The 27,657-nt window shown below is 36.6% G+C and overlaps 2 protein-coding genes across 4 annotated transcripts; one reads left to right on the top strand and one right to left on the bottom strand.

Annotated features, from left to right (window-relative positions):
- Window positions 1–58: 58 nt before the first annotated feature.
- Window positions 59–13,544, bottom strand: dcst2 (DC-STAMP domain containing 2). Of its 2 annotated transcripts, none has more exons than XM_077214030.1 (16): window positions 13,361–13,544; window positions 12,942–13,222; window positions 10,678–10,848; window positions 9,988–10,089; window positions 9,687–9,881; window positions 9,023–9,088; window positions 8,656–8,869; window positions 6,066–6,223; window positions 4,946–5,110; window positions 4,524–4,691; window positions 2,325–2,425; window positions 1,936–2,066; window positions 806–936; window positions 612–699; window positions 298–393; window positions 59–218 (listed from the first exon to the last, which is right to left on the bottom strand). In XM_077214030.1, exons 2-16 carry the CDS (start codon window positions 13,219–13,221, stop codon window positions 161–163), a joined length of 2,124 nt encoding a protein of 707 aa, XP_077070145.1. In that variant the 5' UTR covers window position 13,222; window positions 13,361–13,544; the 3' UTR covers window positions 59–160. The 2 variants fall into 2 exon arrangements, 1 of the variants encoding a protein (XP_077070145.1); XR_013196951.1 differs by having other exon boundaries at window positions 186–218; window positions 298–427.
- Window positions 12,948–27,496, top strand: dcst1 (DC-STAMP domain containing 1). 2 transcript variants are annotated; one of them, XM_077214055.1, is made up of 17 exons: window positions 12,948–13,254; window positions 13,620–13,699; window positions 13,799–13,924; window positions 18,196–18,270; window positions 18,441–18,569; window positions 18,695–18,834; window positions 18,904–19,075; window positions 19,168–19,311; window positions 19,416–19,537; window positions 19,996–20,075; window positions 22,237–22,336; window positions 22,409–22,501; window positions 22,892–23,018; window positions 23,163–23,279; window positions 24,608–24,750; window positions 26,141–26,251; window positions 26,997–27,496. In XM_077214055.1, the coding sequence occupies exons 2-17, from the start codon at window positions 13,657–13,659 to the stop codon at window positions 27,234–27,236; spliced, it is 1,962 nt and encodes a 653-aa protein (XP_077070170.1). In that variant the 5' UTR covers window positions 12,948–13,254; window positions 13,620–13,656; the 3' UTR covers window positions 27,237–27,496. The 2 variants fall into 2 exon arrangements, with proteins under 2 accessions (XP_077070170.1, XP_077070160.1); XM_077214045.1 differs by having other exon boundaries at window positions 19,921–20,075.
- The last annotated feature ends 161 nt before the right edge of the window (window positions 27,497–27,657 follow it).

Here is a 27,657-nt window from a genome sequence, read left to right as displayed (position 1 = left end):
TAAGTTATAGTTTGATCAAGGTGGATAATAATTAAATAAAAACACATAAAACACCTGGTTTAACATAGCCTACATTTATTCAACACCACAGAAAACGGTGCTCTGCACATCTAACTTCGCTAAAACAAAGAAGCTTTGGCCTCAAACTCTGTTTTGACAACTATATTTGATGGCTAGATTGTCCATTGAGCCATACAGAATGATCCTGACTGGAAAAACTGAAACAGAAAAAAAGACATAAGTTACTACTGCACTGCTAATGTGTGACAATGTTGCTTAAATACTCTGCACACACACCTTATCATAACTTTTTTCATCTCTATGCCCTGACTAGTCTCCTGTGATGTTACAGCGGCCTCCAATAAATCAGCTTGCTCCTCATCGCTGGAGTCTCTGAAACTCAGAAGCCTATATGTATAGAACTTTCCTATCCATTTTCAAACTGGAAAAAGTATAAGCTAATCTGAACAATGATGTCTTTTGGTTAAATAAAAGTTAAGCTGTCCATTACCTCAAACTATATCATTTCAATTTGTTAGAAACACACACAATTGTGCTATCATTGCGCTATCATATCAAGGTGTCTATCATTGTTCTATCATGTGACGTACAGCTCTTGCTCCTCCTGGAACGTAAGCGGTCTCATGCAGATAGCACAGAGGTTCCCCATCAGTCTGAAGCACAGCGAGCAGTAACGGCCTGTGAAAGGAAATAATTTTGCCCAGCAGGTTGATCTAACCGTCTATTTCCTCTTGGTAGGTAAATTATCTTAAATCAATATTTTCTCAAGAGTGAGAAAACCAACCTGTGCAGTGAGTGGTAGGGCATATATGCACTTCATCCTCATGACCTCTCGTCTCCAACATTTTCCCACAGGCCATGCATGATTCTTTATTGATATCCAGGAGCCTGGCTATGATGACACCCCCCGGCAGGCTGCAAAAAAGGTGAGGAGTGTGTGAATTTATTTTGATTTGAAACCATATTTCTGCAGGATAAATGGAAGATTCTGAGGAAGTCCTTTAAAACATTAACCTTCAGATAATACCTGATAGATAACTTTAAAACATTAACCTTCAGATAATACCTGATAGATAACTACAATTCAAAAACTTGTGGTCTGTAAGATTTGTGCTTTCGAAAGTAGTCTCTTATGCTCACCAAAGTTGCATTTATTTGATTAAAAATACATATTGTAAAATATTACAACTTAAAATATAATTTATTCCTGTGATGGCAAAGCTGTATTTTCAGCATCATTACTCCAGTTCAATGTTGAAAACATTTGTGCTGCTTAATATTTTCGTGGAAAGTGTGATTTTTTTTTCTGGATTCTTTGATTAGTAGAAAGTTCAAAAGAACAGCATTTATTTAAAATATATTTTTTGTAACATTAAAAGGTTTTACTGTCACTTTCATTTAATGTGTCCTTGCTGAGTAAAAGTTTTAATTAAAAATAAATTATTGTTGCATTGGAAATCCTCATGCCCCCCTTCTATTTTTTCTTGGCTGAAGGACTTAATGTCCTTTCTACAGCTGGAAAAAATTAAAAACTCCATCAGCGACTCTGTTAACTCATTTTATAAAATGTGGAATCCTATCCTTTCCTTTGTTGAGACTGTACCTTCATTGGAGATTTTATTTTATTTATTTGTTTTTATTTCTATGGGATGTTCAATGGGATTATTTATTTTGGGTTGGGTAGAATAAAGAGTGTTCTCTATATTTGTATAATTTTTCTTTATTCATTTCTATTTATATAAAAAAAAGCAGGTTGTGATGATTTTCATATATGTCATGCAGATATTGTCTTTTAAATTTGCTCAAAAAAAATTTTTTTTATATATATATATATATATAAATGATTACTGATCCCATACTAATAATGTATCTAGTGCGTGTGTTATTGTGGTTTTCATGGCAGTTTATACTCACTGTTTGGCCAGTGTTTGTATAAAGCCATTATTTTGCTGGTCCAGCTTGTTTCGTTGTACTGCCCTCAGTAGGGCTTTTCCTAAAGACCGACGATGAGTGAGAATATGCCTGTGGAGGTACTGGATCCTCTTCTGCAACATGCACACATTTAGTATAAACTATTCATATTAAAAGCAAACTGAAAGTAAAATAGTTAAGTCATTGTCCTTCTACAAGCCACGTCTGCACAGTACTGTTTCTCCTCCATGAGACATAATTCTCTTTATAGATAAAAAGCAGTTTTAAAAGCATTAGAAAGGTGACCATCTTAGTAAATATTTGACAAATACTTTATATCTGTGACTAGTAAAGGTCATTTTGATGGTAATTGTGCTTGGAAACTTTCTTACTTTCTCCCTTTCAGGATGGTACCTGGCACACACAAACCTCTGTAAACGTTTGACGTAGCCGCCAGCAATCACAATAAACAGCGTGAAGCCATAAAGAAGACCTTTGTTTGGAGGGAAGACAAAAGTCAGGCATATAACCAATTAAAAGTTAAATGTTTGCATTGTAAGAAATTCCATTTCGCGGTTTTAAAGAAATGTTATGTACTTATCTTTACATTAATGCCATATAAAGAGGCATGAATGCCATTTGCTTGGAAAGTGCCTGCAATACTTAAAATGATCTTGATGTAGAGTATAAACAAAAAAATCCCTCCGGAAATCGAAAAATTCGGAAACTTCCCCACAAAGGTTAACAAGAGGACACACTGGGGTGAAGAGAAGATGATAAACCACAAGCAGAGATAAGACTACAGTGAGTGAACAAGGGGAAGAGTGCAAGAAAACAACGTTTTTGTGTGCAATAGAGGAAGGACAATAGAGGAAGGACATCCGTCATATTTGACATCATGAGGTACAGAGACTGATACTCCTATAAAAGAAAGACTGGGTCATAGATGACAGAGGATTTGATGAATTAAATGGAATTGGAATTCCACAAAAAGTAGAGCAGGGGTGCCTAATCCACTTCCTAGAGACCTATCTTCCTGCAAAGTTCAGCTCCAACCCTGATCAAATACAACTAAACCAGCTAATTAAGATATTTTGGAGTGTGTTTATTATATTTATATTTATTCAGGTATGTTTGATCAGGGTTGAATCTGCAGGTAGGTGGATATACAGGAACAGAAATGCACCTCTGGTATAATGAGTAAAGCACTCCACAGATGATGCCTGGATTAAGCTTGAAGGAGACCTGATACCCTAAAGTGATGCTTGACACCATCTCCAATTGGTTTATTGGTTACAATACAAAGCAGTTGATGCAAAAATAAAACTAAAGACCCAATTTCACAGACAGGGCTTAGATTAAAAACTATGGCTATGACATATTTTAAGATATGTCAGTGCAAGTTGCTTTCAGTTGAATCAGCTCAAACTGGCATTTAGTCTGGGACTAGCTTAAGCCCTGTCTCTGAAACTGACAGGGGGGTATTCAGCTAATATAAAAGCTTTGGGTTCTTCTCATCTCTTATTTGTGCATCCTCATTTCCTTTCCTCACATCTTAGCTCCACACCCTTAGGATGCGAGGGAAGGATACACCTGTGTATCCATACTCATGACTCCTCAGGAAGCTTGCTCGCTCCTCGTTCCTCGCCTCCGTGCAGTGCGCATTAGAGAATTGAGATGCCCTTCAAGATGGCTGAGTTCCATCGGTTTCCGGGCCACGAGCTGGAGGACGGAGGAGCAAGGAAACGAGGAAGCATCAACTTCAGTATTGACAAGCACCCTCTATAATTAAGCTCTAAACCAGCAGTGGCCCTTGAGGTCCCCTTTCCTGCACATTTTTGTTCGTACCCTCATCAAACACACCTGAACAAGCTAATCAAGATCTTTAGGATTACTAGAAAGTTACAGGCAAGTGAGTTTGATCAAAGTTGGAGCTAATTGCTGAAGGAAAATGGACCTCCAGTGCCATAGTTGAGAACCCCTGGTTTAGAGCTTGATTATAGATTTTAGCTTTAAAATTAAAGTTTTAGTTTTGCATTAACTGCTTTATATTGTAACCCATAATTTTGTTTTGTTTTGTTACAACTTCCTCCAGTGAGACTTTACTTATTACTACAAACTAAGCCTCAAACAAGAACAACCACAAGTTAATCTTCTACGTCATTCATTCCTAAATAACTTCAACCTGTGGACGGGTGAGTACTATGGCTACTTGAAGAATCATAGGGTTAAAGTGATAAGATAAAAAGACACACCAATTAATGGGATATGTCAATTGTTTTTGCTATCTTAAAGCTGTGAGTTAGTTGAGTTGTAAAATAAGTCTGGTTAAAAAATTAGTTTACTCAGATTTAAAGATTAAGAAAATCAACTGTAGTTGCTTTCTAGCTCAAGTTTCAGGCAAATTATCCTAAAACATTTTGAATTGACGTATCAAAAGCACATTTGTGAGTAAACAGATTAAACTGTTTTGATTGGTCAAATGTTATGTTTGCTGTTCCAGTGTCAACCACTAGGAGTCACTCTAAAACAATAGACTGCATGTACAGTATGTTATTTAAACAAATGTCTAATTGTGCTTGTAGTTGTACCAATGAGCAGGTATCTCATGTAGTCTGGCTCCAAAGGATTCATGAGACATTTCTTGCTAAGCACAGTGATGTTTCCTTTCTGCAGGATGTCAAATGAGGCTGCAATGTCCCTAAAGATATCTGAGGCGTAACCAGATCCATTCACTTGTACTGCAACCACTACAGGAGCTGGAGGTGAACAAAAATTGTGATTAAAATAATATAACACTGAAAAGATATAACAGAATATGCTAGAAGGATATATAGAAAGTAAGTGAACCATTGACTTATTACATGTTTAAATGTAAAAATATGCGTAAATATGTATTGTAATGTGAAAATGATGAAAATAAGTCCCAATATAGTGGCATATTAGTGAAATAAATTGTGCAATTCAACAAAAACATGCATCGAAACCATGCTATGGTTTTCGTCGTGTGTACCTTGGGTCACGATTTCACCCTGGGCCTGGTGGTGTACCAGCTCAAACACCCAGAACACCATGAGGTCAACAGCTATCAGTATGACTGACATGACCATATACCTGAACAAAGACAACATCTGACCTGCCATAGCCCGTCTCTCTCTCACAGTCAGATACAGAGAGCCTGAGGAAGACATTAGAGCCATTATTAGAGTCATTCTAGGTCTTAGCCAGATGTGTGTATCTCTGGTTTCGCTTCAGAGCCCACATCCTCAATGAAAGTGTACTTGTTTTCAATGTAGTCTTTTTATACATTGTGTACACTACTATCAATCAAAAGTTTGGGGTCAGTACGTTTTTAAACTTTTAAAAAAAGAAGTATTTTTAGGTTTCTATTCATCAAAGAATCTTGAAAAAGTTTCCACTAAAATATTAAGCAGCACAAATGATAATAACCAAATCAAAACTGATAATAATAAGTAAATGTTAAAATGTTTCTTGAGCACCAAATCAGCATATTAGAATGAGTTTGTGAAGGATCATGTGTCACTAAAGAATGGAGTAATAACTACTGAAAATTTAGCTTTGCCATCACAGGAATAAATTAAATTTGAAAATGTATTAAAATGGCAAATGTGTAGGCTATTTCACAATATTATAGTTTTTACTGTATCTATTTGACCAGTTGTGATGTTTTATAGGTCAATATGCCAAAAAACTGTAGAGTTTGATTGGATGTACGTCTGTACCTTTGACAGAAAAAGTTAGTTGTTTTTACCACAACAGACATGCAACACATTTTTTGGGGTCACCAGAAGTGTCCTAGAGCAGTTTGCTATACTACAGCAGTTTGACTTTTTGACACGTCCTGCTTTCTGAGTGTGAAACATTCCCTGTTTTCCGGTACTTGTTGATGACCTTTCCCTTGTGAGCTTTTTCTCATCTTTCCTTCTTCATCTCTCTCAGCTCAGGGTCCTCCTCCACATTTTTAAACCCCTCAGCCTCTTCCAGCTCTATTTCTCTTATCTAAATGTCTATGAACATTCTTTGCTTTCTTCCTTCCTCTTGACCCTTCACCCTACACCATCTATCTGCTAACGGACACATGCACACACTTATTTAAACAAGTATACACTCACAGGGCCTGATGTAGGTGAGAGTTTCTCTGTGGCTGAGGGGAAGTACTGCTGCTTTGCCCTGTCTGGAGAGCTTCCTGTCCAGCTCAATGAACTGGTCAGTTATGTAGATGTTCTCAAATTTATCATTATGAAGGTATCGATTTTTGTACAGAACAGCCCTGTTCACAAACACATAAAAGGACAATGAGCATTACACAAATACTTATGGATGTGCTCTTCCAAATTTTGGATTGACCCCAAAATATGATGATCCCATTGTGAGGGACCATCTGAGCGTGTTATTATAAAAACATCAATTCAGTGTCAAATTTGGTAAATGTTAACATGCATAATCCTTTTTATAATTTATTGTAAATTGTATTGCATTATATTTATGACCTTAACAGCAGAAACAATAATTAATATTTTTATATGAATATGAACAAATAATAATCCTATTACATTTAGGGTCGATTTGAAACCATTCAGTGTTTAACGTCTCTAAATACATAATTAACAAAAAAAAAGTGCTTCATATTTAAAGACTTTTCCTAATTTAATGGGGACAACTGGGTAAACATAAAATTAACATGAGGATATGTTTTCAATGTTCTGTACACATTTTGTATCATCTGTGTTCTTTGCGGTCATTTTGACCCCATGCTCATTTTGCTGTATTAAACATAAGAAATATAAAAAATTTGGTTTTATGATTTTATACAAATGGTACATTTTTTTTGGATGATATTGAGGGCATTATAACTTGAGATTTTATTATCTTCAAAAAACTTCCCTCTGCTTTAGGGCCCTAACCTAACATTACCATATAGACCTGAAGTATTGCGAGTACCACTGATAGTTCACACGATATAGTGGTGGGGGGAAATCATAATTCTCACAAGAAATTAGATATTTCCAGTGCCAATTATGTATTTCCAGGGAAGGGAAAACATAATTCTAGCAAGAACTTAGATATTTTGATATTTTGATATTTTAGATATAGCCGTGGGGGAAGGGAAAACATAATATAAGGGAGGAGCAAATATATGGAAGCTTCCACAGAAGCCTTATAAAACATTTCTCTTTGTGCTCTGTGAGATCTCTCTTTATGCTCTTTCTCAATTGAAAATTACATCTAAGCAAAGGTTTTCTGTCATAGATTTTGTCATAGTTCTTTGAAAGTGACAGTGACAGAAAAGAATGTGTCTGAGATAGACGATAATGTCGAGGAAGACCCTGATTATAAAGCATCCTCCTCAGATGAGCATGAGACTCCTAGTGTTGACCCTGTTAGCAATGGTTTCCTCCAAAGAAAGATGTGCAGCCATCATCTTTGCATCAACATGACCTCACATGTAAGAATAGCTACAAAGAATTTTGCACCAGATCATCAAGAGCTTAAAGAACAGAGGTTCGGCTGCAGTGAAGAAGGCTTTAGGACGCCCCAAGTCCAGCAAGTGCCAGGAACTTCTCCTGAGGAATCAGCAAGGGAATCGTGTCACCACCAGTGCAGAACTGCTCAATATTGGCAGCAGGAGGTGGGTGTAAGTGCATCTGCACACACAGCGAGGCCAAGACTTTTGGACAACGACCTGGTGTCAAGAAGGGCAGCAAAGAAGCCACTTCTCTCCAATAAAAACATCAAAGATTGACTGAAATACTGCAGGAAGTGCAACAATTGGACAGAAGAAGACTGGTGCAGTTATTGTATCTGATGAAGCATCCTCTGGACTGTTTAGAATATCTGGAAAATCGATTGTCCAGAGAAGAAAAGGTGAACGCTACCATGAGTCCTGTGTCGTGCCAACAGTGAGGCATCCTGAGACTCTCAATCGGAGTGTCAAATTGACCCCAAACCTATCCTTGATAAAAGAAATTCTATAATATAATAATATAAAGCTGTTAAAACACCAAAAATATATATAATTTTTGAATTTTATGTCAGTCAGTGACATTTTATAGTGATTTGCTAATTTGTCCATAGTCGTGCAATAGGTATTCTGGATGTATGAGGGGCGGTGGTGGGGTTGGTGGTGTTTTATTTAAAGGCCTATTTAAGTAGTCAACAATGAAACAAAGTACCTGACTTAAACCTTTGAAAAAAAATCACATTCTGGGGGGTTAAGTTGCTGGGGTCAAATTGACCCCAGTGGGTAAAAATGTTGGTAGATTTGAGGGTAACAGGAGGGTACCAAGGTAGATTTGAGGGTAACAGGAGAATAATTATTATTATTATAGTTATTATATATATTCATAATGTATCAAAGTACTGTGATAGTTATTGGTTATACTATTAACAACAATAATGAACGATTAGTATTTATAATAATACTAAATGTTTATTGCTATAGGCTAATTATTACTGTTGTTGATATAATTATTATTATGTTAATTTTTTGTTAACAGAAGGCGTCAACTCATGGCTCAAAAATCCTTATTCTCTTATTTTAGGACAGCAATCTTAACAGCTTTATTCAGTTCTGACTAAACAAAATGTTAACAAACAGATTTTGTTAATAAAATAATTCCATGACAGTACCGACATGTGAAGATATCTAAATGTGTGTGATTTATTGACTATGGCAAGTTGTATTTAACAGGAAGTACATACTGGAGATACATGTAGAGAAGCAGGAAGAAGCCCATGTATGCAAGTAGGACCTTGAGCTCCAGGAGGAGGCCCATCTGCTCAGACACCTCCTCCATGATCTCCTGAGCAGCATCCTGCATGGACTGACTGTTGTTCAGAAGCAGATCAAAGTTGATGGAGGTTGAAATGTTGAATTCAAATTCTTTTTTAATACGATCGAATGCCACAATGGTTGCTAGAGGTGACAACAACAAAGATGGCAATAACTGAATAAAGTATTTTTCTGAACTGAAGTTTAAGAGTTTTTTGAAGAATCACTCCATGCATGCCAGTAAATCACCCAGTACTGTTTAACTTAGGTGAATTCCAGAAAGTGAATTTTACTTACGATAAGCCAAGGCAGTCTTCATGTGGTCAGCAATATATGATGGTAAGATGCAGAATAGCTGTCCCACTGAGCGAAAAGTCCATTAAAATAAAAAATAGGCATTAATTTAAAAAAAAAACCTCTGTGAAAATAACTTATTTTTAAAATAATTTTAGTAATAAAATGCAGTTTTCATAAGTTAATTATCCACTAAAGAATTGCACTACACAGCAGAACTTTGCTCGATAAGACTGTATAGGATTCATTTTAGCGCTGAGAGGTTATGTTTGGATTTCCTGTCGGATATGATTTGCAGATTTGCAGTCAGCCTGTTGAGAAATGTGAGAGATGCATACACATGGGAACACAACCCGCCCCACTCATACTGTAACATTTAGGGTACTTAAATGTGACAAACTGCTCCCACAAGAACAGACAGTAAATAAACTTTTGTATATATTGAGAATGTGAGATGAACAGTACTTAAGAGGCTCTGTCACAGGAACCATTTTTCACAGTTTCTACAACGGCAGAATAGATAAAATATACCGAAATATAATAAAACCAAATCACTGTGATGCAGAAAATAATGCAGTAAGGAATCAGTGTGCTGTGGATATATGGCTTCCTGTAAAGAGTGTAATGACAGGGCTTTTAAGGGACTAATCATATGCCAGAGACGCACCGCGTGCGAGCCCGCAGAGAAACTGGAATCCATCTAGGATGTGGCAGAGAAAAGAGAACACAGAGAGCAGCTCCATGCAGTTCTCACGGCCTTCATCGAACAGCCTAGTGCACTTCTGATACGGCAGACCCAGCTTGTCATTACACACATCACCAATATCGGCCAAGAAGTGCAGTACCTTTCTTAGAACACGAGCTAAAAAGGAAATAGAGAGACAGAGAGACTCAAAGCTCAGTAAGCATGAAAGAGCCTAGGCCCACATGATGGCGTTACCGGATGGTTGGTCGACTGATTCACTCACCAACATGCCGCACAGATTCCGTCAGAGCTCTGATGAGGTTTTGTGCTCGGCCTGCCATTGAGTAAGCATTCCTCGCCATCTCCTTAATCTTACCCAGGGCCGCTAAAAAAAAGAGACATTTTCAGAATATTAAAACAGAATTATGTACAACATACAACTGTATCTTTAAGTAAACCAGAAGACTATGAGAATATATATATTAACAATAACTTTGCACGGGGGTGGGGTTGGTGGTGTTTTATTTAAAGGCCTATTTGAGTAGACTTAAACCTTTGAAAAAAAACAACAACATACATACAGGGTTAGGGTTTGTTGAAGAAATATTTTATCCAATATATTAAATAAATATATAATATTTTATTAGTATATTGTAAAATATCAGTCTTTTATCAAACAATCTTTTTCTGCAAACCAGAAGACATTTTGAAGAACTGATTTTGTCTACACAGTGAATGTCAGTTTAATTGTATGGACAAAAAATAAACAAATACTGAGACATTGAGACATCTACTGTGTTTTGCAGAAAAAAAGGTGAGGGTGAATAAATTATGAGAATTTACACTTGTACACTATCTTTTCAAGTGAATAAGGTATGAATTTCTAAATATTCTCACTATTTAGTTTTGAGCAGATGTTGGTGTTTTTGAAAAAGGAGCATTGTTGACATGATGATCTTGCAGATGGACTCACGTAGCAGTGGGTTGGCGGCACGCTGCAGGAGTTGTTGGGTCTGATTCATGGCAAGTTCTGCACCACAGATCACACTGTCTGCGGCCCGTTCAACATTCTCCATCGTGTTGCTCACGGGGCCATGGATAACCAAGGTACAGATGAGGAAAAGAAGGAAATTTTTACCCCTGACTTAAAGGCAAAAACAAAATGTGTGAGAGAGGTGTTATGATGAGCAATACAATTGGGAAAACTGAGAAGAGACAAATTATTGATAAAACAGATGATTTAACAGTAGTTTTAAAGTTAATTCAAAGGAGATTTAGAGAAGACTAGCGCTGTGAAAATCTAATTCTTCCCCTCTATATAGTACACGAAAAACAACGCCAACAGAGTAATATGTCCAAAAAACACAAATTGTTTCTCAAATGACACACTATAAACATTGTACAATGCACTATGTACTGATAGACGCTCTACATAATTAAAGCTGCGACCATTGAGTGCATGAAGTGTCCACCATTCCACAATAAATTTTTAAGTTAATTAAGTGCATCATCCGGGTATTTAAAGTGTGTAAATTTTAACTGTGAACACAATACTTGCTCTACTACAAAACATCATAGGACGGTGCATAAGTATTCAAATTAAGATGCACCAATAGAATTCGAAAAACAGTTGCGCATCGACTGGACACTTTACGTTCCCATGAGGCCACAGGAGAGTATTTGTGAATGGCAGTGCATGATACACTGACACCGACGGTCACATGGCAGTGACAACATGATGGGTGTCCTAGGGTAGACTGAGTACAGTTGAGACACTTTTTGCGTTTTGATTTTTCACACAAAAATAGATACTGAAAAGAAGTGAATTTCCACATGACATTTCATTAGCTTAGACTAAGATATTATCAATCAATAATACCCATAAGTAGTTCATATTTTCCACAATTAGCTCATAAAAATAGGGTGCTTTTTGTCTCAACTTTGTCTCAACTGTACCCATATGTGGTACAGTTGAGACACCCATTTTTAATGATGTAAAGGTAACTAACCATTCATTGCAAATATAATAAATAAAGACAAATAAAGAAAATAACAATTGGGCACCATGTTTGTTTATTCATCCATTAAAATTCATTAATTTTATCTAAATTAGCACTGATTAAAATGTATAAAACAGGAACAATATATTTAATATATTCATAAATAATACACAGTTTAAATATCACAAATATCAAATTTTATCTTCATTTGCGTCCTATGCTGGCTAATTACGACGTTTACTCTGTTTTCATAACACTGAACAATTAAACAGCGTGTTTCGTAATAGAACTCTATCGCGGGTACAGTTGATACACGTGTGTCTCAACTGTCCCCCGCTGGCCACCTCGCACATTTCTCTAGATTTTGCAATGACCTTGCATGACACAATATCATGAAATATGATATTGTGACACAGAATAACGTTTGTGATGACACCAGTTACGTTTAACAGTCACATAAGGATAATACGCTATTCATTGTGGAGTGTGTATGTTGAAGTGAAAGTCTTATCTTAGAAAAAAAACTTTTGCCGATATCTTCGGATCGGAGATGCGTCCATTGTTCAAATTTACCACGATCAAAGAGGACACTAATGCGCATGTGCACAGCAAAAATCACAACTTGTGCTTGCTGCACACGCAGGTTAATTAAGGTGTCTCAACTTTACACATGTCTCAACTGTACACCATCTCTCAACACTGTACGTCCAAATTTCATTCATACTATATAAAGGACTTGTTATGTAAGAATGGGCTGTATCCCAGTAGGCCTATAGGGTTTTGAGTCAATAGACCCAATACATTAAAAGATAAACTAGGCTATAATCTCTAGTAGTGGTTTTGTAAGTTGGTTTTTAAACACACAGTTTTTTGTTTGTCCTCCACTCATCATAATTTGCTATAGTTACAATTAAAACTACACTGGCATATATTCAGACAAAAGGTGAATTTTAACTCAAATTTGTGTTGTCTGTGCAAAGGAATATTTTATAATTGTACATATTTCTCATGTTCATGCTTTGATATATTTGTACATAATACCTATACAATTTTAAGTTTAAGAAGTTTAAGTTTAACATTACCTACCCAGTTTAAGAACCGAGAGAAAGCGTGAAAAATAGCCCAGGTCTAACGTTACCCTATATCTGCCCCTATAGGCTTACATTTTTAATTATATTCAGCAAATTGTTGCTACCAACACAGAATTAATGAAAGAGATTGACAGGTGTTTAGTTACTCGAGCAGAGCATGGGGATCATCAGCATGACGTTGGTACGCACGCGGTCGGAGAGACCCGTTCCAAACCCCGCCAAAGCGGCGAGGATGCCGGTAGTGCTGACGCAGAACCAGAGATCGTTGTTCTGGATGAACAGCGCTGTCATACCGTACACTGAAGCGAGGAACAGACCCAGAGTAAACCCAGCAAGACTGCGCTTCACCTGACGCATCGCCGAGCTACGGCGCAAACGCGATATTTTCCTTCCGAGAGACTTTAAAAAAGGCCGCTTTGGAGTCATCCTAAAGAGAAAGGAAGTAAAAAGATTAAAAAAGTAAGCAACTTTATTAGATGTTTTGCGATTTTAAAAAGAGAGAAATATGAACTAAGGTTAACCCCAAAACATCGCTGCTTTAGAGTTGGGCCTAACTTAACGTTACCTGTCCACTGTAGAGCTTGCGGTAATAACTGCTTTTCAATGCAAAATATAGCTAACTTAACTTACTCAATTTTTGATCAAAGTTTTACTTTTATATACGTTGACAGGTAAAGGGGTGGTCTACGACCCATTCAAATACTCATACTAGTACTTTGTCCTTTAAAAAAATGTCAAGACTGCTGATTTTTTTTACACCAAATCCATGAGGGCTCTAACTGACTATTGTTGCATCTTTTAAAACGGCTTTCTTTTGCAGTTAGTGTTCTTGTTGCAGTAGCAGTGAAGAAGAAATCAGCAATGGAGTGTCTCGGTGAAACCAGATGTAAAACACCCCACTCAAGTGTGTTTATCTTACATTTTGTTTTTAGATAACAATTAAAATGTATTAGTAACGTTAGCTGTCCAGCATAGATTTTACTTTTTTTGTGTGAATTTGCAGTTTTGGAGCAGGTGTGTAAGCGCATTCTGCCATCTGGAGTTCATAGGTTCCTGTTCGGCCCCCAGTCAGAGTTTCCTGTGATTCGACGTCTCACGGGCGCTGTGTTTGGAGCTTTGAGTGGTGTGGGTAAGTAACTCTGCAAAATCTGGTATACACACTACCAATCAAAAGTTTGGGGTCTGTAAGATTTTTTGAACATCTGATGGCTCTCCAAGGCTGCATTTATTTAAAGGGGTGGTATAACGCCCTTTTCACAAGAGGTAAAATAAGTCTTTGATGTCCTCAGAGTGTGTATGTGACGTTTTAGCTCAAAATACCACACAGATATTTTTATATAGCATGTTAAAATTGTCACTTTTTGAGGGTGAGCAAAACGCACCATTTTTGTGTTTGTCCCTTTAAATGCAAATGAGCTCCTGCTCCCGGCACAGAGGGCAAAGCTACAACAGCTTGTGTCCTTTTACCTCCTTTAAAACTGTTAGCCTTTTATGTTCAAACCGGAGTCAGACACTGATGGAGAGACTCTAGAACAGTGGTTCTCAAACTTTTTCAGGAGAAGACCCCTTGTGTAGGGTGAATCCTTTTGTGCCCCCCCCCCCCCCCCCAAAAGAAAACTCATGACGAAAACATCCTCAAACGTACAATTTTACTTACAAATTTTAGATTGTACCAAAAACAAATGAATTTGTACAATGCTGGACCAACAGTTCTGTTTGTAGCTTCATGTCTCTGATGTTGAATATACAAAATTAGTTAAATTCTACATTTCATAAAATATAACATTTTTTTTATAAAAAAACAGTTTTGACAGTTAACAATAATATTGTCTGAAAAGTGCAACAAAAGTATTGAATACTGAACAGTAATTTATATGATGTTCATAGTAAAAGATGAACACTGAAAAATTAATTTACTGATTGTAAAAAAGTGCATTAAACTTCTTACATTTTAATGTAGTAAATGACAGTGGCTCAAGTTTGGTTTGCAATTTGAACAGCAATCTTTTTTTCTGCAAGAAACTACTTAAAGAAATACTCTACTTAAAGAAATAGTTTTTCAATATAGAAGACATACAATATTATACAAGTTTTACAATATAAAAGAAATCATGCAATGCAGACACATCAATTTAGTAACCACTGTTCAAGTACACACAACCTCAGTGGGAAGGGTGAGACTGTCTTTCTTTGCAGAGCTTATCAATTCTGGGTGTTATTGGGGACAGGCAAACTCTCAAGTCATCTTCCACATTAAGCCGTGCCCTGTATTTTGTCTTTATTGCCATCATGGCTGAGAAAGATGCCTCACAAAGGTATGTTGTTGGGAAAGGCAGCAATATTCTCATGGCCTGAAGAGCAACCTCCTTGTACTCCTTTTCAACTGTGGGCCAAAATTCTGCTGGGCCCTGCTGATTAAATCTCATCCTGAGAGTACGATCACTGGACAGTTCCAAAAGTTAATCTTCAGCCTTTCCACTGAGGCCACTGGCCATCACATCACAAGAAAAGGGATCTCGAACCCAGTCATATTTCTCCATGTCAATGTCTGTGAAGTAGCGACTGAAATGTTCATTCAGTGAGGTGAGGTGACTGGTAATGGTGTTGAGCATGAAGTCCACTGCCATGCAGTTTGTATCCAAAAATTCTGATAGATTTGGAAACATGTCAGTGATGCCTCTTTGTAGTTTGTGTACCCACAGGTCAATTTTTCTCCTGAAAGCATTTATTTTGTCACTTGCCTCCAGTATTGTGGAATAAAATCCCTGAATGGACAGATTCAGTCCATTGAGACTACTGAAAATGTCTGCAAGGTAGGCTAATTTTGCCATCCACTGTTGGTCAGAAAAAAAGAGTTCTAGATCAGGTTTATGTTCTTTCAAAAAATCATGAAGCTCACGTCTGAGTTCAAAAACTCGCTGTAAAACTTTTCCACGCGAGAGCCACCGCACCTCTGAATGGAACAGTAGCCGATCATGAGCTGCTCCCATCTCTGTGCATAGTTTTGCGAAGAGACGTGACTTTAACGGTCTTGACTTCACGAAGTTGACAGCCGCTACTACTACTTCCAACACATCATGCAGGTCGGGTGCCATTAACTTCGATGCAAGTGCTTGACGATGAAGCATACAGTGAGTGGCTGTGATCTTTGGATTTATGGCTTGAATTCGGGTGACAACTCCACTCTTGCGCCCAGTCATTGCTGCCGCACCATCAGTGCAAACAGACACGCATTTTTCCCAGCTCAGATTTTCTTCTACCATAAAAGTGTCCAACATTTTGAAAATTTCCTCACCTGTAGCTCTCCCCTCGAGTTATTTTGAAAATAAAAAATCTTCCATAATTTTACTGTCCCATAAATATCGAACGTACACTAATACCTGCGCTGCACTACTAACGTCAGTGCATTCATCAAGCTGAAGCGCGAACTGCTCACACGATCGTAATCTTTCGGTCAATTGAGATTTTACATCAGAAGAAATGTCTTTGATCCGCCTGCTTACTGTATCGTTTGACAGCGGTATGGATTTAATCTTATTCGCGGCCTCCTCCCCGATCATCACTCGGCACATATCCACTGCTGCTGGAAGTATTAATTCCTCTCCGACTGTGCGAGGCTTTTTACATTTGGCTATTCGCAGGGCGGCAAGATATGATGCATGCTGTGCTTTCTCAGGTATTGTCGTGATGTTAGTCAGTCGTACCTTTTGCTTGACGTATTCTTCTTTCTTTCTCTGAAAAAAATCCTTACTTTTATTTGCATGCTCCGGATGAATTGTTGTGAGATGTCGGTTGATTTTATATGGTTTCAGTGCTTCAACGGATAAAATCTTCAAGCACAGTGCGCACTGTGGTCTGCCGTCACTATATTCCATAAAGCCATATTTTATGTACGAGTCGTCAAATTTACGCAGTTTCATTTTTTTCACGCTGGTCTCTTCTGTTGTGACCTTCTCAGCCGAGACACTGCATCCTCTATCTAAAAACTTGTCCAATTTAAATAGTCTTGGCATTTATCCGCGTGTTCATGTCGTTGTGTTCGCTAGGCTAACGTTACCTCAACGGTTTGGTGACGTTTCAGCGTAATATGATATGTATAATTGATAATATTTTTAAAATATATATATATATTTTTTAAATACATCATAGTTCACATAGGACAATCCTAACTTGCATACAGGTAAAATAATTGAAAAAAATAATTTCATATTCTAGAATTTCTTTGCGGCCCCCTAGCGCCATCTAGTGAATGCTGCTCTAGAAGTGAGAACCGCTGCTCTAGAAGAAGTGACAACATGTAGAATGCAACAGGACATTTCTGAATGGTTAGTTGATTAATTTATATGTGTAGCTAGTTATCTTAGTCATTCATTAGCATATTCTTTCATGATAATCTATAAATCGTGTTCCTGGGGGTGGGGTTTATGTAAATTTTAGGGTTTGTGATGTCACTTACCCTGGAGGAATGTCGTGTAGTCCCTAACAGTTTGTTGTAGTCCTTAAAAAAAGATTTCTTTAAAAGCAAATATTTTCCTTTGCTTTGAACTTTGAGCATTGTAACTTTGCAGATGTTGTTTATACTCAAACAGCAACATTACACACTAACTAAAGTTTAAAAAGTGAAATCACAATCAACCACCCCTTTAACTGAAAATACAATAAAACTAATATTTTGAAATATTGTTACAGCTAAAACAGTCTGTGTTCTAATTTACTGTGTTCTATTTTAAATGTTTTAAAATTTGATGAACTGAAAGTTCAAAAGAACAGCATTTATAAAGATAAGAACTATTCTGCACCAGAACCGAACTCATGACAGCTTGATTTCCATTCTTAAAACTTACGTGATCTAAAGGTAAAGGATAGGAGAGAGTATACTAAGATGTAAATTAAGGCAAATAGAGATGTAGGTCCTTTTGTTTGTTTGATCTGTTTTTTTTCTCCTCCTTTTATTTTGATAGAAAACTTTATTTCAACAGACACTTTCTTCCTGTAAATCATTTATCTCTTATATTATGTGTATAGTAATTTTATTGCATTTATTCTTCTGTATGTATGTTTATCTGTTTCTCTTGTATATATCTGTTTTATATTGATCACTTATGTCCTCCACACTGAATGGACAGTGAACATTTCTCATTGTTAATGCTGGTAACTTTGTTTCTTAAGGAAAGCACAAAGAATTTGTCCCAAAAAAGTACAGCATTTATTTGAAATTGAAATATTTTGTAAAATTATAAATGTCTTTACTCTTACTTTTGATTAATTGAATGTATCCTTCCTGAATTTAATTTCTTAAGTCTATCTGACCCCAAACTTTTAAATGGTAGTCTATAAATTATTGTTTAATGAATTATATAATTAACATGTGATGCTAATCTTGCTTAACCTGTTTTTAAGGGTTATTTTTCGGACTCATGCACAATATTGCCATGACAGCGGTACAACATGTTGTTGTTGGATGTGTGTTCGTAGGCAAGTACACTGCAGAAAGTAAATATTTGACCCTCGAAATGGTATAATTTAAAATAAGCAGTTTTATTCAGTCATATAAAAAAATATAATATTCTGCTTCAGGTGGCATATGCTTTTTTTAACTTACAGGTGTCTTTGCGTTATGTGTCCTGTATGGTGTGTTTGTGTAGGTCTGTGTAGTCTTGGAGGCATGTTTTCCTCACTGTTCCGCTGCTCCGTTCTCCTGATGTTTCCTACTATGATTGGATCTCAAGGTCGGACATTCCTAATGGTTTTTGTGCTGCATGGACTTTACCACGGTAAAAATCTTAAGGACGGGAATATTCAACTTTGTGACAATGACACTACAAAGCACAGATCTCAAACGTAGACTCTCATGAGCTTTCTTTAGTTTTTGACCCATCTCCTGTGCTTATCCCATCAGGCCCCATTGCAAACATCCAGCATAACGTGCAGGATGTGGCTTCCTCCATGGGCTGTAACATAGACCTGCAGATCACACACAGCAAGGTGATGTGGAGAATGCTGACAGAGCCTTACGTGCAAGTAGTGCAGGAGATAGTGGTGAGTGTGAATGTACAATTTGGTGATCTGAGTCATGGAAATCCGTTCCACAAACATCTTTATTCTTAGAATGACAGTGAGGAATTTCAAAAAGTGTCTCAAAATGTGAGCAAAAAGTTCCAGAAGATCCGGGATGAGGTAATGGGTCGGTACGGATATGACTCTCTTGGTAAGGAGTCCGACCATACGGCCAACAGCACTCAGGAGGAGTATGTAGCGAAGACTAGAGCACGTTGTGACTGTGAGTGTAAATTACTAGAAAACAAGCTATTATAGACAAGTATGATAGAGGTTTGAAGATTAGCTTTGTCTAAATTATGTTGTGTGTAACAGATGTGGTGCAGCAGGGAATTAGCCGATGTCAGGATTGGTTCAGTACTAAGTGGAAAGAGTGTATGAATACCATTCAAGCCCCTCTTATAAACAACTTTCTCTGCATACCTATGCAATTCCACTTTCTGTGTGATATCATGAGAGGTAATATTTGCATGTTGTATCTGATCTTTACATTTAGAAATCAGGATCCCAGGTCTATTGAGGTTTTTTTACTCTCTCTCTCTCTCTCTCTCTCTCTCTCTCAGTGATGACATCATGGTGCACAGAGAAAATCCCAGTTGAGGGAAACTTTGGTCAGACCTTCGACAAACTAAATGACTCCATCAACAGGCTTGCAGAACATTTCACCACCAATGTAGTGCTTAAGGTATAGCAAACCCTCTGAGTTTTAATATGAAAAGGTAAAAATCTTAAGATTGCCACACCTCCTCCAAAACACATGATCGCACACAGCCAGAGCAGTGTCTGCAAAGCGTCACGTGCGAGAGAGAGATGGCGTTAAATTACCTCATGTTTTAAAGCACATAACATTACAACAATTTACAGAGCTCTGACTCATACCACCTGACTTCTGCATATTCATTTCAGCAGTATGTCAATTTTTTTATATTTAGAACACTTCTGTTATTGATTGCTATCAGGATGTGAAGAGATTTTCAACCAGTATAACAAGAGTGTTCTTGAAAAACATTACCTACCCTATCTTTAAATAAAAAAAAAAAACATTTCTTCTTATGATTTGTCTTTAAGAATTTGGAGCAGCAGTCAGTGTTTGGAGTGAACGTCCTTCAGAATTTCTCAAAGGAGCTAAACCGTGTGTTTCAGGAGAAAACGGTAATTGCTGAGAAGATAGCTGGGGTGATTAACTTCCTTCTATCATTCACCTTCATCACGGTGTTCACCTCGTAAGTTCTCACTCCTCCTTAAGCTCTGTTGTGCTACATGTGACCTACTTTGGTACTTTGTCAAACTCTGTCAAAACAAAATACATGTACAGTGTATCTACTGAATTGTTCAAATAAAACAACAGGTAGTTATATAAATAGCCTAATATTTATGTATATTATTTTTACTAGAAAGTATCTGCCAAGAAAACATTTATTTTTGTATTTTATAGTATATTGTGTGTGTATATATATATATATATATATATATATATATATATATATATATATATATATATGTTAGTTTTACAAGTTATTAGTTAGTTATAGAATTCATTACACAAACTTAAGACTTTTGTTCCACTTTTCTTCAAACCATGGATGAATTAAATTAATCAAGTGAGAGTAAAGACTTTCACATTGATAGTAAAGAATTCTGTTTTAGATTAAATTCTGTTCTTTTGAACTTTCTATTCGTCAAAGAATCCTGAAAAAAAATTAAGCAGCACAACTGTTTTCAACGTTGATAATTGTTAATTCAACATTCATAAGAAATGTTTCTTGTGCTCCAAATCAGCGTAATAGGATGATTAATTATTAAGTTTTACAATTTAAAACATTTATTTTAAATTGTAATAGTAATCATGATATTACTGTTTCACTGGATTTTTTATCAGATTGGTGAACATAAGAGACTTCTTTCAAAAACATAAAAAAAGATTTGTTTGTGTGTGTATATATATATATATATATATATATATATATATATATATATATATATATATATATATATATATATATATATATATATATACAGAGACATTTGATGAATAGAAATGGAATAATGTGTCCCTGAACAGAGCGGGGTTAATATCAAAAGTAGCAGTCTGTATGTGGTGTGTTCACTGTTAGCCTGTGACGATAACTGCAATACCGTAGTAATGAGAAGCCTACTGCGGTATTGAGGCCATCACCTTTTTTGGAATTTTTATTTTATTTTATTTTTTTTCTTTATTTTTTTACAGATTTTACACAACCTGTTGAAATTTTGAATAATTTATTGTACAAAAAATGGGTTACAACGATGACAAAAACTGTTCCATAATTCCTATTAAACTCAAAAGATATCATAAAAAAACAAAGTTATAGAAATAAATATTAATTAATGTTATTAGTGTTAATGTTTATTAGCCTATGTTAATAATTATAATTTTTTCAAGCAAAAACTAAACGAAATAGCCTATTGCATCATATAGCAAAATATATATTCGATGATCGCTGAGAATTATTCAATTATTGTTTGATATCAATTATTACCGCTTAAACGGCGTTCGGTCAAACCCCGCTCCGACATTATATTTCTCTGTACTATACATGTTGTAGCCATTAAAGAAAACGCATTTAGTTTCACATTTAAGTTTAAATAATATAAAGTTATTTTTTTATTTAATCTGTTGATTATATAAAAAGTGAACAGCATGAGTAAGATAGGAAGATGCGCAATCGGGAGACTTAAGGAGTGGGTTAGACATGATTTTGACCACAAGTTTTGTTTTGTAGAAAGCCTTTCTTTAAAGTGAATTTTGTTTTGTATAAATTGTATTTTAATTTTAAATCAATGTTTCATCAAGCAATTGCCTGGTTTTAATAAATAAAAAGTAAATATAGCAGACAATATAATCAGGACATGGAGGCGCCGGCGCGATCACTTGCATTGCACGTGAACTGGAGCTGGTCTCATAAATGAACCGAAACTTGGAGCCTTTAACCGCCAAACCGCGTGATTTGTTGCTTCTTTACCGTGGTAAGAAAAAATCCCATACTGTCACAGGCCTGGTGTCCACCAGCTGCTTTAAGTGCTTCAGTTTATCTCGTCCTCATGGACTGAGCCAGATTTCCCAGTTCTTGCTGTGAGATGTTACTCCACTATTCCACCAAGGGACTTACAAGTTCTCAAACACGTCATGTATGGTTACACATGGTTTGGCACTGCAAGGGCAATCAGCTGTCCTTCCTTTCTCTCTGTAGCACTGTCGTAGACATCTTACATTATGAACATTGCAATTATTTCTCTGGCCACATCTGCAGTCTCATGTCTCCCTGAAGCAGGACTATAGCATGTTCCCGCAGGTGAACTCCTTCTTTTTTTTATCAATTTATTTTTATTTTTATGTTTTTGCAGAGCATTTGGATATGTTCGTCAATTTTGCAGAGACATTCATTTTGACAATGTCTACATAACTACTTACTTCAGACAGATTGATGCTCGCAGAATAAGAGCTGTAAGTTAAAATCTTAAACGTACACTTGCACATTCATATTCGTGTTTGCACTAATTTGAGCTTCTGTTTCAGGGGAAGAGGCATTTGCTGCCACTGAAGAAAGCAGAGCAGAGTTTGATCAACCCATGGAGCTTATTTATCCACCCAAGCGAGCTTATGCCTGTGGTACTTTTTTAGATATTATGGTCCCTGTGTTCAGCATTTAATTCATGTTCTGATAGTCAGATTGTGTATTAAAAATGGAGCAGAGCTAAAGGTGAAGTGTGTCATTTCTGTTCTTCTAATGGCACCAAACAGAATTGCTAATGTAATGTTTTCAAACAGGCTTTTCAAACACTCAAACAGATAATTAATGCCATTGTCTGATTCAGCACTGCAGTGTTGGGTTGGTGAGGACCCTTAAAGAAACAACAATCTTTTGGTGGTGCCACAGAGCCAAAGTGTTGGTGCTTTTAAGGGAAAAATGGCTGGCTTATTAATTACTTTGCAAACAGGAAAGCATTTGTGTATTTTATAAGTTTTTTTGTTTGTTCTGAAACAAAGTCTCTCGTGCAGATTGTGGGCTTCCTGCAAGTTGCATCTCTGGCTCTGTTTGTGTGTGTTTTGCTGGCTGTTGATGGAATCCTGTACAGCATCTTTGACCTCATCCGAAGACACACTTTCACCACTTACTCCGTTACTAGTGAGCACAAATACAGACTTGTACATATGCATGAGCAGTGTTTTCCTTCAATATTAAAGGAATTAACATGTGCCTCTACTTTAATGCCTCTCATTCATTTGATATAAATAGTATGTTTTTCTCTCTTTATCTCTGCTTCTGAAGGTGTTCAACATGCAGACATTGTAATTGGTGGAGATTCCATGTTAGCCAGACTTCTGCGGAAAACCATTGGGGCCTTCAACACCTCCTCCAATCTTGATGTGCAATCAAGTAACTTGCGTAGGTTATCTACTATTTGAGTGTGAATATTCTCTCTGCAAGTGAGAAATTTAGGAAAAAAGAGATGACCATAATTCAGGGCAATCTCAGACCAAGCTAAGAATAGGCCAGTGCAGATGAAAGAGAAAAAAAGATTCTTAATACACCACAGTTTGGAATAACTATACTTCTCCTATGTAATCGGATCATGGCCTAGATATTGATATAATATTGTAATGCCAAATCCCTGATGTTTCAAGATCACTCAAGGTCTCTATTTGTTGCAGCTGCCCATGTACCACAGCATTGGTCTCAGCTAATGTGGGTTTTAATTAATAAACTGCTTGCTCATTTCATGAGAAGAAAAATCTATTTAATTAATTCTCTATTCTGTTGGTTTTTGTTTCAAAATACAATTTAAAAAATATCTGGTTTTATCATAGTATCCTTAAACATTAGTGGCAGAGAAATGCACCAGCTTTAGTATTAGAGAGATTGTGAATGTACTTGTGTGTAGCTCAATGTTACAGTCGGCCTTTTCTGAGGCCAAGTGACGTCTGCGGTCTGGCTGTCTATTTAATCTGATCAGAGTTAAACTCAAAGCTCTGATTGTGCCTGTTTGTCTCATCCAGATAGGTCTAAACTAGACCGGTCGCCACACGGCGGTACACATGCAGACAGCTGATGAGAGGACTATTTATAACACTAACATGACAGCATGCATGCTAGACAACATAATGTCGATACATCAGTTAGACGGCAGCCATTGTATTCTGTTTGCTTGCTATGTAACCTGATCCAGTAATAGGTAAAAATAGGTTATATGATCAAAAGTTTGGGGTCATTAAGATTATTTTTTTGTAATAAATGAATTCCTTTATTTATTTATAAGTGACTGTAAAGACATTTATGTTTTATAGGATTATTATATATTTCAAATACTGTAAATGCTGTTCTTTCTATTCATCAAAGAATCTTGAAAAAATGTCACTGTTTCCACAAAAATATTAAGCAGCAGAATTGTTTTCAACATGATCATAATAGTAAATGTTCCAAATCAGCATATTAGAATGGTTTCTAAAGGATCATGTGACACTGAAGACTGGAGTAATGATGCTGAAAATTCAGCTTTGCCATCATAGGAATAAATTACATTTTAAAATATATTCAAATGAATAACCGTTATTTTAAATTGTAATAATATTCACAATGTTGCCTTTTTTTCTGAAGATTTTACTGTAGTTTTGGTCAAATAAATGCCTTTGTGTTTATTAGAGACTATCTAATAGAGGATATAAGTCTTATGTCTTTGCATTTTTGTTCTTTCGTGTGTGTTTATGTGTGTATAGATTGTTTGCCCCAACCACATGCTCTGAGCCAGTCAAACTACTTGTGGATCTTCCTCCCCCTTTTACTGATGTGCCTTATGTGCTGCCTGCAAGTATACACCAATCGTCTGCGCCGGGTCATCACCACCTTCTACTTCCCAAAGGTAACTTACCTGCCCCGTGAGCCCAGGTAACGCATTTCCACTGACTCACTCCTGTCTTTTGGTCAAACAGTCCCATTCAGTTCAGCAACCCTTCAGTGACCAGTACTCAATGAATAACTGATTGTGTTTGTTTGGATCGAGAGTCAGAAGCTAGTACTTCTGCGTGTTTATCATTAACAATATTGGTCAATCATAAACATCAGAAGCTCCTTATGCTTTCTTTGGCTAAGGAGCTTAAGAGTCACTGTTCCTCATGTGCTGCTGCTTTCTAATATTGCGACAGATTTAGGAATAATAGCTGTTGGACTGAGGGTAATATGTGGCAATTATCAATCTAATGCTCTGTTGCTAAACTCCTCATACAGTCTAAGGGTTTCAATTTTTTTTTTACAGTCTAAAGGCTTTCAAACATAAGATTTTGTGTGATTAAATGTTTAGTTTTTTAATAATATTTTAACAAAAAAGATTTAATTTCCTTAATTAAAGGACATTTTATGTGTTCAACAATATGTTCAACAATTAATAATTTTTTATTAAAAGTAAAAATTAATTGCCACCTTTATTGTCAGTGCATTTCACAAAGACATTTCACAAAAGAATTCTCTCTGCAGCAGAACAATTATTATTTCGCAGGCTGTTGTTTGGCACTGTACTCTTGGCACAGGAAGGCTTGAACAAATGCTAAAGGTCTCCTAGCACAAAAAGCACCATAACAGGCAAAATGACGTCCTCTGATGTCAGTTCTCCAATTAAAATAAACATTTTATCATATTAAATCAGTTTATATGAAATGGGGTCCAGATTGCAAAAAGGAAAGAAATTCAGATTTCTCATGTTTTAAAGCAATAAGCGTAGTATAATACAATTTCTAACAAAATAATAGAAACTTTGATGATTTGCATAATGCATCTTTGGGTTCTTGGCTCAGTTCTGAACATGTGTGACTAGTCCGTGGAGTGAAGTAAAACCCTTCTGCGATTTAATCGGTTTGGTCACGATTGTAACCGATATCCTGTTTCAGCAAGTTCAAGGCGCCTAAGACACAGTGTGCAGGGAGGATACTTTCTCACACATACTGTGAAATATGTGTTCTCTAGTGTGTGTGCGCGGGTAAAGCACTAATAAGATAAGAGGGTATTAAAGTAATAGCATTAGATTTGCAGCATTTTGTGGGCCCGTGTCGGCATGAGGAGGATTACAGGCCCCCTGTGAACCCTGATTCAGATAGTGCCACAAGTGTTACCTCATTCATGAAGAGGTGCACACTGTTATATTTTTTTATCCCTATATTCCTGCTGGAGAACACTGTAGAGTCTTTATTCCTATAATCTGAAATCTATCTACAGCATTTCGCTGGATGAAACCCATTTGATCCGTCCTGCTTTTTCAGAGAGAAAAGAAACGGATCCTCTTCCTCTACAACCTACAAATCCAGAAACGCATCTCCTTTATCAACAGACAGCGTCATCGGCTGAAAAATCAAAAACAGACATTTAAAACGGTGTGTATGATACATTGGTATAGAACCCTACAGAGAAAATTGAACTTTTTCTGTTGTTGTAGATTTTCAGCTTACAACTTTAGCATTTTCACATCTCAAATCTTTGATTTTGGTGCACATGCATTTTAAAAATGCAGAATTCAGCACTCCATAGGTCATATATTTAGTAAAATCTGAGAAAAAACATGAGACCAATAAAATCGCATATTTCCAAAAACAGCATGTGAACAGAGTAATATGTCCAAGTTCACAATGTAATGTTCCCGGATGACCTACAAATTCCAACAAGATACTATCCTATGAGGCCACAGGGGAGGATTTGTGAATGGCAGTGAAGTGATGCAACTGACATGACAAATGTACGTTCAGATTACATTCATACTATATAGAAATTATTTTTAAAGGTTGCAAAGTAATTACCACTTAAAATAAGTATCTACTCAAGAGTATGTGATTCCAGATGCAGCATAAGTTGAAAACTTGGTTAGATTAATTTGGAAGTACTTCCCTTCTTATAAAAACTGCCAAATATTTTGTGGAAGATCATCTATCTGACAAGAAAACTAAAACAATCACATCATTCTTCAATAGCCGCACCTCTCCAGCTGTAGCAGTAAATGCACAACAATGGTCTTTCTTAGGGTTACATTCCAAAATGGTCAACAGATTTAATACTTTTGATAAATGAGTGTCAAAATATATATTTATGATCTCATCTTCGAACCCTCCCTCTCTTCTCTGCCAGGTGCTGTCGGTTCTGTTGGCTCTTCTGAGGCGTGTGGGCTGTAGGTTGCACTGGTGCTGGGTGTGTGATAGGTTTGTGAAGCAGAAGCAGGCTGTGCAGTGCAGTTCTGTAGGCTGCACAGTGATCTATTGCCAGCAATGCTGGACAGACCTGGGCAACATCTGCTACGCCTGCTTCTCTCATAACCGGTGTGGACCACAAGATAACGGATCTGATTCGGATGTGTACTACGGCTGCTGATGAACTTCACTCCACCTTCCACCACTTTACTAACATGTAAAGTTTTAATAGTCCCAAACTGCATTAATGGCTGATAAAACTTTTTTTTTTATTTCAACATATCTTCTTTGGACAATTAAAGTGGCTTTGCTAAAGTTGAAACAACTGGAATTGGTTAAATCAAGTTTATGAAGCAAGGTTTTTACCCAGAAAGGATTTTCATGGTGTCCCCTGCCATGCTATGTCTGAAACACTATATATACACTGGTCACTTATATAGATTAGTGGGTTAGTGGAAACCATAAAGAAGCAGCACACCTGATGATATACGAATTTTATTCATCAAATAGTAGGCTATGTGGGAAATACCTGGATGGTAATTCTACCTAGATTTTTGAATGCACATCCAATAGATGCCTATATACCCATAGAAACTTTTTCA

The sequence above is a fragment of the Siphateles boraxobius genome, unplaced genomic scaffold, assembly GCF_051911475.1.
Source record: "Siphateles boraxobius isolate OS27281-9 unplaced genomic scaffold, OSU_SipBor_1 12, whole genome shotgun sequence".
In the NCBI taxonomy this organism is placed as follows: Eukaryota; Metazoa; Chordata; class Actinopteri; order Cypriniformes; family Leuciscidae; genus Siphateles; species Siphateles boraxobius.
Note: the sequence above shows the minus strand (reverse complement) of the source record. Positions and strands in the feature narration are given on the sequence as shown.